This window comes from Felis catus, chromosome E1 (assembly GCF_018350175.1).
Source record: "Felis catus isolate Fca126 chromosome E1, F.catus_Fca126_mat1.0, whole genome shotgun sequence".
NCBI lineage: Eukaryota > Metazoa > Chordata > Mammalia > Carnivora > Felidae > Felis > Felis catus.
In genome coordinates this window covers 22,032,886-22,046,332 of record NC_058381.1, presented here as the reverse complement: position 1 = coordinate 22,046,332, position 13,447 = coordinate 22,032,886, and the positions used below count along the sequence as shown (strand labels likewise).

The window sequence follows — 13,447 nt, the reverse complement described above, 5'->3', positions numbered from 1 at the left end:
ATTTGAACAAATGACTGAAACTGATGTCAGATCTGGAGCTGTGGAGCTGGCTAACCCTGGCGCCAGCCAAGCTGACTTTCCTTGACATGCAGGTGAGCCCAGCTTGGGGGCAAGCCCGGAGTCTATCATATACTCATTCCTCCAGAACACAAGCCGCACCTTCTGAATCCGGCCCTCCTTTCTCTGGCACTCCAGAGAAAGCTTTATCTTATCCTTTAAAAAGGCATCAAAGTCAGGTTTTATCCAAAAATATATTTTATGTGAAAATTCAAGAGCTATACATATAAAAATATTCAGTTCTATAATAATATTATGTTTCATAGGGACATCCCCTCCTAAAAATTAAATATATGTATATTTGCATTGATTCATGCACAGATACTCACAACACTACAGTGAGGTAGAGAGGAAGGAGCACCCTGTAGTTTTGAAGCGTCTGAAGTGACATGTGTCCAAAGGTTTGCATTTGAAACACATCCAATTCCAGAGCCCATTAAATTAAAATATTAACAACTTAGAAGACATAATACACTACTTAAGAAAAACCATGATTCACATTATTACACAAATTTCATATTCCTTAGAATTGTAATAGAATAATTTCAGAATGCACGTTGGAAAGAACAGGGCATATACATTAATTGTTCCCCGAGTACTGACTTGGCTTCATTGTGGGCATGAAGGTTCATAGCTTTGAGGTTTGGGTTTTCTTGTCCAGGTACTCCATGAAATCCTGGACCCACTTCTGCTTGGGGTCAGCACAGAGCTCCTTGGCCTGTTTGGTCTTGAAGCTGTGGGTAAAGAGGGCAGTTAGATGGAGCACCTTGAAGATTCAGCTTGGGAGTGTAACCTACTCTACGGAAAACTTGCCTGGCCCATTAGCCTGAGGTTAGGAAGGGGCCTCTGGGGAAGGAGCTGTTTTTGCTGACCTAGGTGAAGCCATCTTGGCTCCTAGATGAAAGAACTGACATCTGAACCAATGTCTGGACAGGGAGCTGAAAATGGGAAGTCTCTTTACTTTCTTGAATTCACTTTTCCCATAAAAAAAAATTCCTGGGATTGGATTAGTCTAAGCATCTGAGGGTTAAATTCCAACTCAGTCTTATCATAGAACCCAATCCACTGTCTGGGAGCGGACCTCAAGATCAAGGGGTGTGGGTGGTCATGGCTTCACTCACATCACTCACATCACGGCTTCCCTGGGACAATAGCTGCTGGTGATTCTTCTGTAGCTCTTCAGCTTCTGGATGGGGATCTTTCTAACGGTAAATCTATAGCAGCAGGTGGTTGGGCTATTAATTCCCTCTGTTGAAACAACAACAACAAAGGCTATTGAGGGTGTGTGCTGGGACTTTCATTTGAAAAGTAGGGAACAGTAAGGAGGAGGAGTCAAAGGAAAGGGAAGCCACCCACCCTAAATCTCTAAGGACTAGGTCTGTCTTGAAGTACCTAAATCTGTCTTGAAACTCTCTCACTTGCATGGACTGTAAAGTGGAAGGATACCACAGCTCATTAAGAAGAGAAGAGGAACTGGTGACAAATCTGGGTATTTCTAGGAGAGGCTCATAGAATAGTCCAGTTCCTCAGGTCAAGGGGACCCCAGCTATAGGTCCCCCTCTAGGCTCTGAGCAATCTGTTCCTAGTTGTCAGTTTCTCTGATACCTGCAGCCTCTGCAGAACCCTGTCTCTGGATCCTGGGATGAATGAAGCATAGACCAGATTCTGGGTCTCCTCCTTTCCCCTCCACCATATCTGGAGATACCCTGCACACTCTCCACCAGAGTCCCCTTCTTTTTGATGATTCAAGTCCCCAACCCCTGTTGCAAGAAGCCGGGGCAGTAACTACACGGAGGGTGTGATTACAGAGCTGGAGTCCTGGGAGGACTGGATTTGGGGTCCACGGCTGGAATTCTCATCCAGGCTCTGCCCTGGAGCAGCTGTGTGATCCGCCTCACTCCGTGTCCTTCTCTGACTTTCCTGATTATGAGAACCCAGAGATGGGGTGATGGGCTTCAAAGGGAAGGAGAAAAGGGCTTACCTGGCTGAGCAAGTGCCTGGAGGCTGAAGGCAGCAGCTGTGAGCAGCAGGCACAGAAGCGCTGCGGAGACCTTCATGTCTGCAGGGAGCGAGGAACTTGGGCGTGAGAGCTGGAGGTTTCCAAGCTGGTCTCAGCTGCTCTGCTCCTCTGGGGGTTCTGCCTGCCTTTTATAGGGAAAGACAGGAATAAGAAGAAAGTGAGTGGATGACAGGGCTTTGTTCTTCTGAATGAATCATAGGATGGAATAGTAAATCTGCTGAGCCATTGCCCTCCCCTGAGGAACATACTAGGAAATGAGAGAGAAATGTGATTGATGCTGGCCTGCTTTCCATTCAAGCTCTGGCGTGTTGGTGAGGTGCTGGCTATGCCCAAGCAGTGTGTGATCTATGACTGTTACCAAGGGTTCCTTTTTTTTTTTTTTTTGAAATGAAATGCTTTATGTAGAAAAAGAAAGGAAGTAGGGTTACCAAATCAAAGAAATGTAAGGGATTTCCCCAATTTTCCTTTCAGACAGTATCTCCAGGACCCTAGTTTCCAGAGAAAGTAAAACTTTGGCTGGGCTTTAAAATGGACTAAAAAAATCCTTTACTGCTTTAAACCCTGGTGGCTTTTCTTTTTTTTTTTTAATTTTTTTTTTAACATTTATTTATTTTTGAGACAGAGAGAGACAGAGCAGGAACAGGGGAGGATCAGAGAGAGGGAGACACAGAATCCGAAACAGGCTCCAGGCTCTGAGCTGTCAGCACAGAGCCCGACGCGGGGCTCGAACTCTCAGCCCTCACGGACTGCGAGATCATGACCTGAGCTCAGTCGGCCGCTCAACCGACTGAGCCACCCAGGCACCCCCCTGGTGGCTTTTCTTAAACCCAAAGAAGAATGTGATAATAGGACATTAGCAGAAAAGTAGACTTCTCTATTTTTAGAATAATACCTAAAATTGTATATCTAGTAATTAAATGCTATAACAACCCATCTGAAAACAGTGATTTAAAGCAAGAACAATAATTGATTTTGCTTTTGGATATGGGACTTGACGGGCTCAGCCAGGTAGTTCTTGCTCAGGGATTTTTACATCATTGTAGTTGGATGGTGGCTGAGACTGGGGTCATCTCAAGGTTTTCACTCAGTGTCAGGTGTCTGAGCTGGGAGGTCTTAAACAGCTGGGGATTGGATCAGATGGAACCTTCTTCCCCCCACCCCCATCTTTCCAGTGGTCCCTCCACATAGCTGGATATGGATATTTTACATGATGGTTTAAGACTCCCAGGTACAAAGTTAGGGAACATAGACCACATCTCTTAATTTGAGGACCATAAAAGAATTTGCAGACATGTTTTTAAACCACTATCTGTTTCATAGGCTATCTGAACTACAAAGCACTTAATAAGATCATGGGATGCTGTGGTTTTTAAAATATCGGATTATCTATGAAAATATTATTACAAGTAAAATAACAGAAGGGATGGGGTGCCTGGGCAGCTCAGTCAGTTGAGTGTCTGACTGTTGGTTTGGGCTCAGGTCATGATCCCAGGGTCCTGGAATTGAGCCCCACGTCAGGCTCCGTGCTGAGTATGGATCATGCTTAAGATTCTCTGCCTCTTTTTAACTCTGCCTCTCTCCCCTACTCACATTCTCACTCTCTCTCTCTCTTATAAAAAGAATAGAGGGGAAGCCAAACTTATGAATAAAATCAAAGTGGACTTGCTCAGTTGGAAGCTAAGACAGGAGTCTTCACAACCTCTCTTCTCATACATATCTCAAGGATCTAAAGACTAGATTTTGAAAACCAATTGTCCGTTTGCTGTTTCAACCTGCCCTTGTTTATATGCACACACTACAAGCTCATCAACCAATCGCTGATGATATTAATGAAAAGGGGGCTTGATGAGAGGCCCTTGGCTTTGTCCATCTTTTCTATTGTTGTTCAGTCTTTATTTAATTTACTTCTGCTCTGATATTCATTACTTCCTCCCTTCTACTAACTGTGGGCTGAGTGTGCCCTTTTTGTTGTCTCTTGAGGTATAAAGTTAGGTTTGTTATTTGAGATCTTTCTTTTTTTCTTAATGTTTGCATCCATTGTTACAAGCATCTCTCTTAGAACTGCTTTTGATGTGTTGCATAACTTTTGGTTGGTTGTGTTTCCATTTTTGTTACTTTCAAGATATTTTTTATTTCCCTTGGATTTCTTCTTTGACCCATTGATTGTTTAGGGGTGTGTTGTTTAATCCTTACATATTTGCATATTTTCCAGTTTTCCTCTTGTTATTGATTTATAGTTTCATACCATTGTGTTAGGAAAAGATACTTGGCATGAATTCAATCTTTTTAAAGTTTGCTAAGCTTTGCTTTGTTATCTATCATGTAACATTGGAGAATGTTTTGTGTGTGATTAAGGAGAATGTACATTCTGTATACATTCCATTTGATTGGATGGAATGTTCTATATATGTCTGTAAGGTACATTTGATCCAAAGTACTTCAGGTCCAACATTTCCTTACTGATTTTTGTTTGGTTGATCTATCCGTTGTTGAAGGGGGTATAAAAGTCCCTTACTATTATTGTGATCTATTTTTCCCCTTTGATCCATTAGTATTTGCTCAATATGTTTAGTTTCTCCAATGTTGGGTATAGTTATATTTATGATTGTTATATCCTCTTGATGAATTGACCCCTTTATAATTACATAATGATCTTCTTTGTCGCTTACAGTTTTTGGCTTAAAGTCTATTTTTTGCTACATGTATAGTTATTCCTGTTCTCTATTGGAATATCTTTCCCATCTTTTCACATTGAGCCTATGTGTGTTTGTAAAGTCAAAGTGAGTCTCCTGTAGGAAGCATATAGTTGGGTCTTATTTATAATTTTTTAATGTATTTAGCCACAGTATGCCTTTTCTGGAGAATTTAGTCCATTCACATTTGGTGAATATTGATAGGTAAGGACTTGATAATGCCATCTTACTTTTTTCTATTTTGTAGTTCCCTTGTTCCTTTCTCCTATCTCACTTGCTCCCTTCATTTGTGAATTGATGATTTTTCATAGTGGTATTCTTTGATTCCTTTCTCTTTCTTTTTTGTGTATTCACTGTAGATTTTTGCCTAAGGCTATCATGAGGCTCACATAATACATCTAATAGATATACCAAGCTATTTTATGCCTGGTTGCTTGAGTTTGACTGCATACAAAACCTTTACTTTATATCTTTCCTTTTATGTTTGTTATGCTACATTACCTCTCTTTACATTGTGTAACATTTAACAGATTATTGCAGCTATTATTTTTAATAATTTTGTCCTTTAGCCTTTATAGTAAAGTGGTTAATGCAGTATAATATTACAGTATTAGACTATTCTGAACTTGACTATATAATTACCTTTACTAGTGTGATGTATATGTTTTCATGTTACTAATTAGTATCCTTTCATTTCAGCTCAAAAAACCCTTTTCAGCATTTCTTATAAGGCAGGTCTAAATGGTAATGAAGACACCATCCCACTCTCTCCTGACTGTGAAGTTTCTGCTGAGAAATCCTCTGATTACCTTATGGGAGTTCCTTTGTAAGTGACAAGTTTCTTTTCTCTTTCTGCTTTTAAGATTCTCTTTTTGTCTTTGTTTTTTTTTTTTTTTTTTTTTTGACAGTTTTATTACAATATGTCTTCGGAGAAGAGTTTTTAAAGTTGAGTTTGTTTGGGGACCTATGAACTTTATGAATTTGGATATTGAAATCTCTCCCCAGATTTGGGAAGTTCTCAAACATTACTTCTTTAAAGAAGCTTTCTTGGGGTGCCTGGGTGGCTCAGTCAGTTGAGCGTCAGACTTTGGCTCAGGTCGTGATCTCGTAGTTCGTGAGTTCAAGTCCCTCATTGGGCTCTGTGCTGACAGCTCGGAGCCTGGAGCCTGCTTCAGATTCTGTGTCTCCCTCTCTCTGCCCCGTTCCCACTCATGTTCTGTCTCTCTCTGTCTTGCAAAGATGAGTAAACGTTAAAAAAATTTTGAAGAAGTTTTCTTGCCCCTTCTCCCTCTCTGTCTTTCTGGGACTCCAATAATTCACAGATTTTTTTTTTCTTTTAATAATATCCCAGAGATCACATAGGCTTTCTTCAGTCTTCTTCATTCTTTGTTGTTGTTATTCTCTGACTAGATAATTTCTAAGGTCTTCTCCACAAATTCTTTCTTCCCCTTGGTCCATTCTGCTGTTGATGATGTTTATTGTATTTTTTATTTCATTCATTGTATCTTCAGCTCCACAACTTCTTCTTTTTTTTTTTTTTAATTTTTTTTTTCAACGTTTATTTATTTTTCGGACAGAGAGAGACAGAGCATGAACGGGGGAGGGGCAGAGAGAGAGGGAGACACAGAATCGGAAACAGGCTCCAGGCTCCGAGCCATCAGCCCAGAGCCCGACGCAGGGACCGCGAGATCGTGACCTGGCTGAAGTCGGACGCTTAACCGACTACGCCACCCAAGCGCCCCGCAACTTCTTCTTTTTAATGCTTTTTATCTCTTTATTAAACTTCTCATTCTGTTGATGTTTTGTTTTCCTGATTTTGTATAAAGGACTTTCTCTGTTTTCTTGTAGTTCATTGAGCTTCCTTAAAAAGGCTATTTTAAATTCTTTTTCAGGTAAGTCATAGATCTTCATGCCTTTGGGGTCAGTTACTGGAATGTTATTGTGATCCTTTGGTGGTGTCATGTTTCTTTGATTTTACATATTCCTCGAAGTCTTGTTTTGTTTCTTTGAATTTGAAAAAGAAGCAGCAGTCACCTCCTCTAGTCTTTTTTTTTTAGTTTATTTATTTATTTTTGAGAGAGACAGAGACAGAGACAGCACAAGTAAGGGAGATGCAGAGATAAAGGGAAGGAGAGGGGCGTCTGGGTGGCTCAGTCGGTTAAGCCTCCGACTTCAGCTCAGGTCACAATCTCGCGGTCCATGAGTTCGAGCCCCGTGACGGGCTCTGGGCTGATGGCTCAGAGCCTGGAGCCTGTTTCTGATTCTGTGTCTCCCTCTCTCTCTGCCCTTCCCCCGTTCATGCTCTGTCTCTCTCTGTCCCAAAAATAAATAAACGTTGAAAAAAAAATTAAAAAAAAAATAAATAAAATAAATAAATAAAGGGAAGGAGAGAATCCCAAGCAGGCTCCACACTGTCAGCACAGAGTCCTACATGGAGCTTGAACTCACAAAACCATGAAATCATGACCTCAGCCAAAAATAAGAGTTAACTGACTTGTTAACAAGCTTAACTGACTGAGTCACCCTGGTGCCCCTCTCCTCTAGTCTTTGCTGACTGGCTTTGGGAGACAACTTCCTTCTGTTGGCCCTGCTAGGGATTTTGAGGCTTTCTCAGAACTTCTATAGATATGTCTGTTCCATTCTTCTTTCTCCTTCTTGTGACAGAGTTCTTAAGCTTGTATGCCTTCTCTCAATCCTGCAATACACCAGGCTGAATGCTGACAGTCTGTCTTGCTTCCTCAAGGGCATAACTAAAGCTCACATTTATGGTCTCTCCCTGGATCACAGCTGCAGGTGGTTTTCTGTGCTGGACCACTAGCTGTCTGTCAAAGCTTGCTCTTGCCCTTGTCAGGAGAAGTCACAGATGCAGGGAAACAGATGCAGGTTGGGGAGGGGTGTTTTGGTGAAGCTCATAGAGTGCTGAGGGTGCCCGTGGGGCCAGTTAAAGGGATCTGCCAGTGAGATGTCTCCAGTGGCCTGTGGGCAGGCTTCTTGATGAAGTCTGTGGTGCAGTTAGTAGGATCCATGCCCTTTGAATGCCTTAAAAAAGGCTTATCTCCTGCCCTGTCAGCCTCTTTTTGTTCCTTGAGTCATGTAGCTCAATGAGTTAGTACTTTGGATGAGACAGGAAACAAATGGATCTCTTTGGTAGCTTCCGCCTACCTGGGGAGCTGGGGAAGCACACCCCAAATGCCCTCACTTTCCCCACAGGAGAAATCAAGGGCTGAGAGGGTCTCTCTTGGCACTGGTCTGTGCCACTTTGGAGAAGGAGTGATGCAGGTAATGTCAGACTGTTCCTTTTGCCCTCTCCAATGCATCCAAACTTGATTTATTTTTTCCCAACAGCGTGCTGGAACTTCTCCACTAAAACTCTGGACTTTGATAGATGCTCTCCCATCTGTAGGTGACTGTCCAAGACAGTGTTCCCCAGGAACTCCCAGAATACAGCCAAGAGAGGTCCCTGCAGATTCCACAGCCAGAACCAATATCTGAATGCTTTTGACTTGATGAATGAATGGGTGACTTCTTCCTTGGCATATGGTGCTGGATCACACAGCTCCCAAAAGGCACTTTTGTCCCTGCATGGGTGCAAAATTATTGCTGTTAAGGGGGAGATATGAGCAAGGGACATCTTATTTGGCCATCTCACTGTCTTCGGTCCTCTTTCCATTACTGTTTTCTTTTGTGATACATAAATAATACTATTTTATTGTATACCACTTTATTCCCTTTTTTCTTTTACTATGTATATTTTAGTTATTTTCATAGTAGTCGCTCTGACTACAATTATCATGTATAACAACGTGGTTCAGGTTAATGCCATCTTTATTTCAATAGTATCAAAACTTTGATCCCTTGTAGCTTCACTGCTCCTCCACCTTAAAGCTATGTTGAATGGAGAAAGGGGCCATGAGGAATGCAGGTGGCCTCTAAAACTTAGAAAAGGCAAGAAAACAGATTCTTCCCCAGAGCCTCCAAAAGGCATGCAGCCCTACTGACCCATTTTAAACTTCTGGTCTCCAGAACTATAAGGTAATATATTTGTGTTGTTTTAAGCCATTATGTTAATGATAAATTGTTACAGTAGCAATAAGAAACTAAAAGAGATTTTGATATCTGGAATATCTATAAATGGGGTGCTGCCATAATAAATATTTTAAAAAATGTAGAAGCGGCTTTGGAATTGGGCAATGAGCACAGGCTGGAAGAATTTTGAGCGTGATAGAAAAGGCCTAGATTTCCTGGAACAGACTGTTGGCAGCAACAGGAAATGAATACACCACACTTGGCATTGCCTCCTGAACCAGGGCCTATTGCCAGCGCCTCATGTTCACAGTTTTATCATGCAAGGAGCAAGGACTCCCTTGCTTAGCTGGAGAAAAAAAAATAGATTCAAGATTTCCTGAAAATGAATAGATGTGGCTTGGGAAGGGAATGTGAGTGGATTGCTTTTGGGCTTGAGCACATGGATTGCCTCTCCCTCGGCCTCCCCTCCTTCCAGACCCTTCATCACAAATCTGCCTGGTTTTAGAGGGTCTGATGCTCCCTAAACTGTACGTGGATGTTCCATTTGCTCGCACTCCATTCCCTTTTGCCCCCCTGGCATCCACTGCAGCTGAGGATTTAGTCCTGCTTGGCAATCAAGGATGTAGACTGGAGGAGTGGAGGAGAAGCAGGGAGGGCTACTGGACCTGGCAGATGGGTCAGAGAGTTCCATAAAAAGCAGCCAATAAGTTGTCTTCTGACAGATGTATCAAGGCACTTTGGGGAGCTTGGAGCTTTGATAGAATCCTTCAGCCTGAACCAGGGACCCTGGACTATCTTGGGAATATGGAAGCAGAATCCCCTTTATTCATCTCCAGCTCCAACTGTTGGAGATGGAGGTTTTCCAACACACACACTCCCAGATCCTAGAACCTAGGTTCTGCCAAATTCCTATTTGTAACACATTATCACCCCCATTTTACTGATGGAAACTCAGAATACCCAATCTGCTCTGAATGACAGAGTGAGTCAATGCCAGGACTGGGATTAGAACTCGAGTGTCCCTGCCAGCCAGGGTTTTCCCCAGCTGCTGAAGGCATTGCCTGGTCTAGCTTGGTACAGTAGCCATCTCACCACCAGACTAGACTGGTGAATCTGCAAAATCACCACGCAGAATTTATTCAATAGGGCAAGAGATCTGCTTTCTTTAAGTGGAAGGGCTGCCTGTGCTTAGATGGGTCAAATGCCTCACAGGTAGGTCAAATGCCATGCAAGGAAGTACAGACCTTAGGTGGACATTCAGGGAAAAGAGATCCATCCATATAAATGGATGATCCTGTGCTCCTTGGATTGAAATGGGGGATAGTGGTGAAGAGAAGCACGTTCTGATTTCAGGTAAACTGTCTCTTAGAATGTGGATTGTAGAAAGGGCTTCTGAGTCTTAGGTCACAGGTCCTTCTCTTCCATCTACAACACACAGCATTTCACTCTACCTAGCTCATTCTTCTCCAAAGCTGCTTCTTGGGCTCCATATTCAAGCACTCATCATCTCTTTCTTGGATCATGACAGTAGCCTTGTCCATACTTCTCCAAACGTGTATGAAGCCAATAAGTTACATTTACTGAAACTCACCTCTGAATCTTTGAACATGGCATGTCCTTCCTCATTGGCTCAAACATTGTCAACATCTCCTTTTAATCTATGAAGTTGAGTACTGACTTACCATCCTGACATTCAAAACCCTTTCCCAACTTTTCTTTCTAAACTTCCCCAACACTTGACACCGACATGGACCCCAACTCCCACCTGATTGGTTTTCACCCTCTTTGATGTACACACCATCATCATTTCTACCTCCAGGTATTTGGCTCCATTCTTCTTTCTCCTCTTCTAAATGATACTGTAATTTTTCTAGAAAAATCTCATGTATTCATCAAGGAGAAGTTCAAGTCATATCTTCTTTATGAAATCTGAATCTGACTGTCTTATCAGTGGTCATTCAGTTTCTCCTTGATTTCCCAAAGTCGGCAGTGTCTGTATTACTCCAAGTTGGAAGATTACTTGGAGGGGGAGAGGTTGGGGGCAAGTATCCCAGTTAGGGGGCAGTAGTAGTAGATGATGAGAGAGATTGAGGGCAGGGGTCAAGGGCTGTGAGAAAGGACATGGGGCGTTGCTAAGGAGACAGGGTGACAAGGGTAATTGGGATCTGGACAGATGGTCTTGGGGACTAGAATGGTAAGGCTGGAATGCTTGACTGGGTCCTGACTTAAAGATTCTTCTATAGGCACTCAGATTTGCCTACCCAGTGAAAAAGACCAGGGCCAATCCACATTGTCACTCCTCCCAACACAAGCCCACCCTCTGCAAACATGTTCCCTCCTAATCACCAAGATTACACTCAGCTTTTTAATGTCTTTCAAGAAAACACCAAAGGCAGTTTTGTACAAAAATATATATTTATATATTGATCAATAGTTATATAATATACATCTCCACAATAGCATTTTTAGCAATTCTTTAGAATTTAAAACATAGTCTTTGCATTAATGGTCCTTGCAAGGACACTCACACCATCCCAGGGGTGGAACTTCCCCCCCTCCCAGAGAAAAGCAATTTGTCTGGTCTCCATATGAAAAAAAACAAAAAACAAAAAACAAAAAACAAAAACCCTAGTATCCAGGGAAGATAAATTTAAAACATCAATAACTTAAATAAGATTAACAGTACTTCAGGCTTCATGTGAGTATCAATAAACAAAGTTTGTAGTCTTTGATATTATAATAAAATAACATCAGGAGGGCATTTAGGGAAAACTAGAAGAAAATAAATTAATTTTAGATTCTTCGGTTTCAGAGTGAGTAGTCAAGGCTTTGCAGTTTGGGTCTTCTTGTCCAGGTGTGCCATGGAATCCTTGACCCACTTCTGGTTTGGGTCAGCGCAGATCTCCTTGTTTAGGATGGTCTTGAAGCTGTAGGGGAGAGAGAACACAGTCAGACAGGGTTCCATTGAGATCTCAGCCTATGACGACAGCCCATTCTGCCCCAGGAAGCTGCCATGGGAACAAGAAGAGGAAGGCAGGTGGAGAGAGGACATCAGGGCGTCCTGACTTCCCGCTAAAGAAATTGGGAGGGTCTGTGTAAGCACTCAGATGGAGAGTGATGTTGGGAGTCACCTTGTCCCTTGTGGCCTCAGTTTTCCCACTGGGCACCTTTGAGGATGAGATTAGATGGCCTAACTCTCTAAGTTTGTAAGGCTTGTCCTTTGCTACCCAAGGAAGAACTGGCCCAGGGAGGGCTGGTGTGTTCCACTTACATCACAGCTTCTTTGGGACACTTGCTGCTGGTGACTCTTTTATAGCTCACCAGCCTCTGCATCGAGATCTTCTTATTGGTGAGTGTATAGCAGCAGGTGACTGGAGAATTAATTGCATCTGGAAATAGAACCACAAAGAAAAAGCATGTTAGGATGGGTTAGATTCTTCTGATCTTAATCATAGCAAGAAAGAGTAGGAAGGAGCAGGAGAAGGGAAGTCAGGAGTAAAGGTAGAACTCGTAAATCCCAAAATTTCTGCCTATGCTTCAGAGCTAGAATGGCATGCTGACTCAGCTTCCTCTGCTTTATAATGGGTATATAGCACTGATAATGAGCGGTGGGAAGGGGGAGCTGTTAAAACTAGATAATTCCTGGGAGTATCATTAATCACTGATCCTGGAAGTAGTGAATAATCCAAATTATCAGGTTCAGAGAAGATCAGCTCAGGGAACCCAGCTATGGGTCCCCCTCTAGGCTCCAAGTTGTGAGTTTCTCTGATACTTGCTGCCTCGGGATGCTGGACCGAACGAAGCATAGACCAGATTCTGGGTCTCCTCCTTTCCCCTCCACCATATCTGGAGATACCCTGCACACTCTCCACCAGAGTCCCCTTCTTTTTGATGATCCAAGTCCCCAACCCCTGTTGCAAGGAGCCGGGGCAGTAACTACACGGAGGGTGTGATTACAGAGCTGGAGTCCTGGGAGGACTGGATTTGGGGTCCACGGCTGGAATTCTCATCCAGGCTCTGCCCTGGAGCAGCTGTGTGATCCGCCTCACTCCGTGTCCTTCTCTGACTTTCCTGATTATGAGAACCCAGAGATGGGGTGGTGGGCTTCAGAGGGAAGGAGAGAGGGGCTTACCTGGCTGGGCGAGCACCTGGAGGCTGAAGGCAGCAGCTGTGAGCAGCAGGCACAGAAGCGCTGCGGAGACCTTCATGTCTGCGGGGAACGAGGAGCTTGGGCGTGAGAGCTGGAGGTTTCCAAGCTGGTCTCAGCTTCTCTGCTCCTCTGGTTCCTCTGGCTGCTCTGCCTGCTTTTTATGGAAAGTAAAGAGGGCGGAGCTAAGAGAAAGTTTGGCCCAGGGCAGCATCATTCTCAATGAATGACAAAGTGGAGTCATAAATGTGCTGAGCAAGGATAGTGCCCTGGGAGGTTTCCAGGAAGTAGGAGGGAAGTAGTGAGTCTCGACTGGACACTTTTTCCATTTGCGGCTAAGACCAAAAGAAGTGGGGTGGGTGGGGTGAGTTATGTCCAGAGCGACCACAGATGTGAGCACAACAGGATTTTCTTAAGAATTCCACTTTCTCTGAAGCGAAAATTCTGTGGTTGAAAAGGAAGCAAGGAAACAGAGATCACGAGAGATGACGGCATCTCATGCCC

The 13,447-nt window shown here is 43.1% G+C and overlaps 2 protein-coding genes across 2 annotated transcripts; both read right to left on the bottom strand.

The window, feature by feature from the left end:
* Positions 1-263: 263 nt before the first annotated feature.
* LOC101096931 (C-C motif chemokine 7) lies at positions 264-2,184 on the bottom strand. The gene is made up of 3 exons (XM_045044839.1): positions 2,039-2,184; positions 1,188-1,305; positions 264-791 (listed from the first exon to the last, which is right to left on the bottom strand). The coding sequence occupies exons 1-3, from the start codon at positions 2,112-2,114 to the stop codon at positions 686-688; spliced, it is 300 nt and encodes a 99-aa protein (XP_044900774.1). The 5' UTR covers positions 2,115-2,184; the 3' UTR covers positions 264-685.
* A 9,008-nt stretch (positions 2,185-11,192) lies between these two features.
* MCP-1 (monocyte chemoattractant protein 1) lies at positions 11,193-13,092 on the bottom strand. The gene is made up of 3 exons (XM_003996556.5): positions 12,929-13,092; positions 12,068-12,185; positions 11,193-11,723 (listed from the first exon to the last, which is right to left on the bottom strand). Exons 1-3 carry the CDS (start codon positions 13,002-13,004, stop codon positions 11,618-11,620), a joined length of 300 nt encoding a protein of 99 aa, XP_003996605.1. The 5' UTR covers positions 13,005-13,092; the 3' UTR covers positions 11,193-11,617.
* Positions 13,093-13,447: the final 355 nt, after the last annotated feature.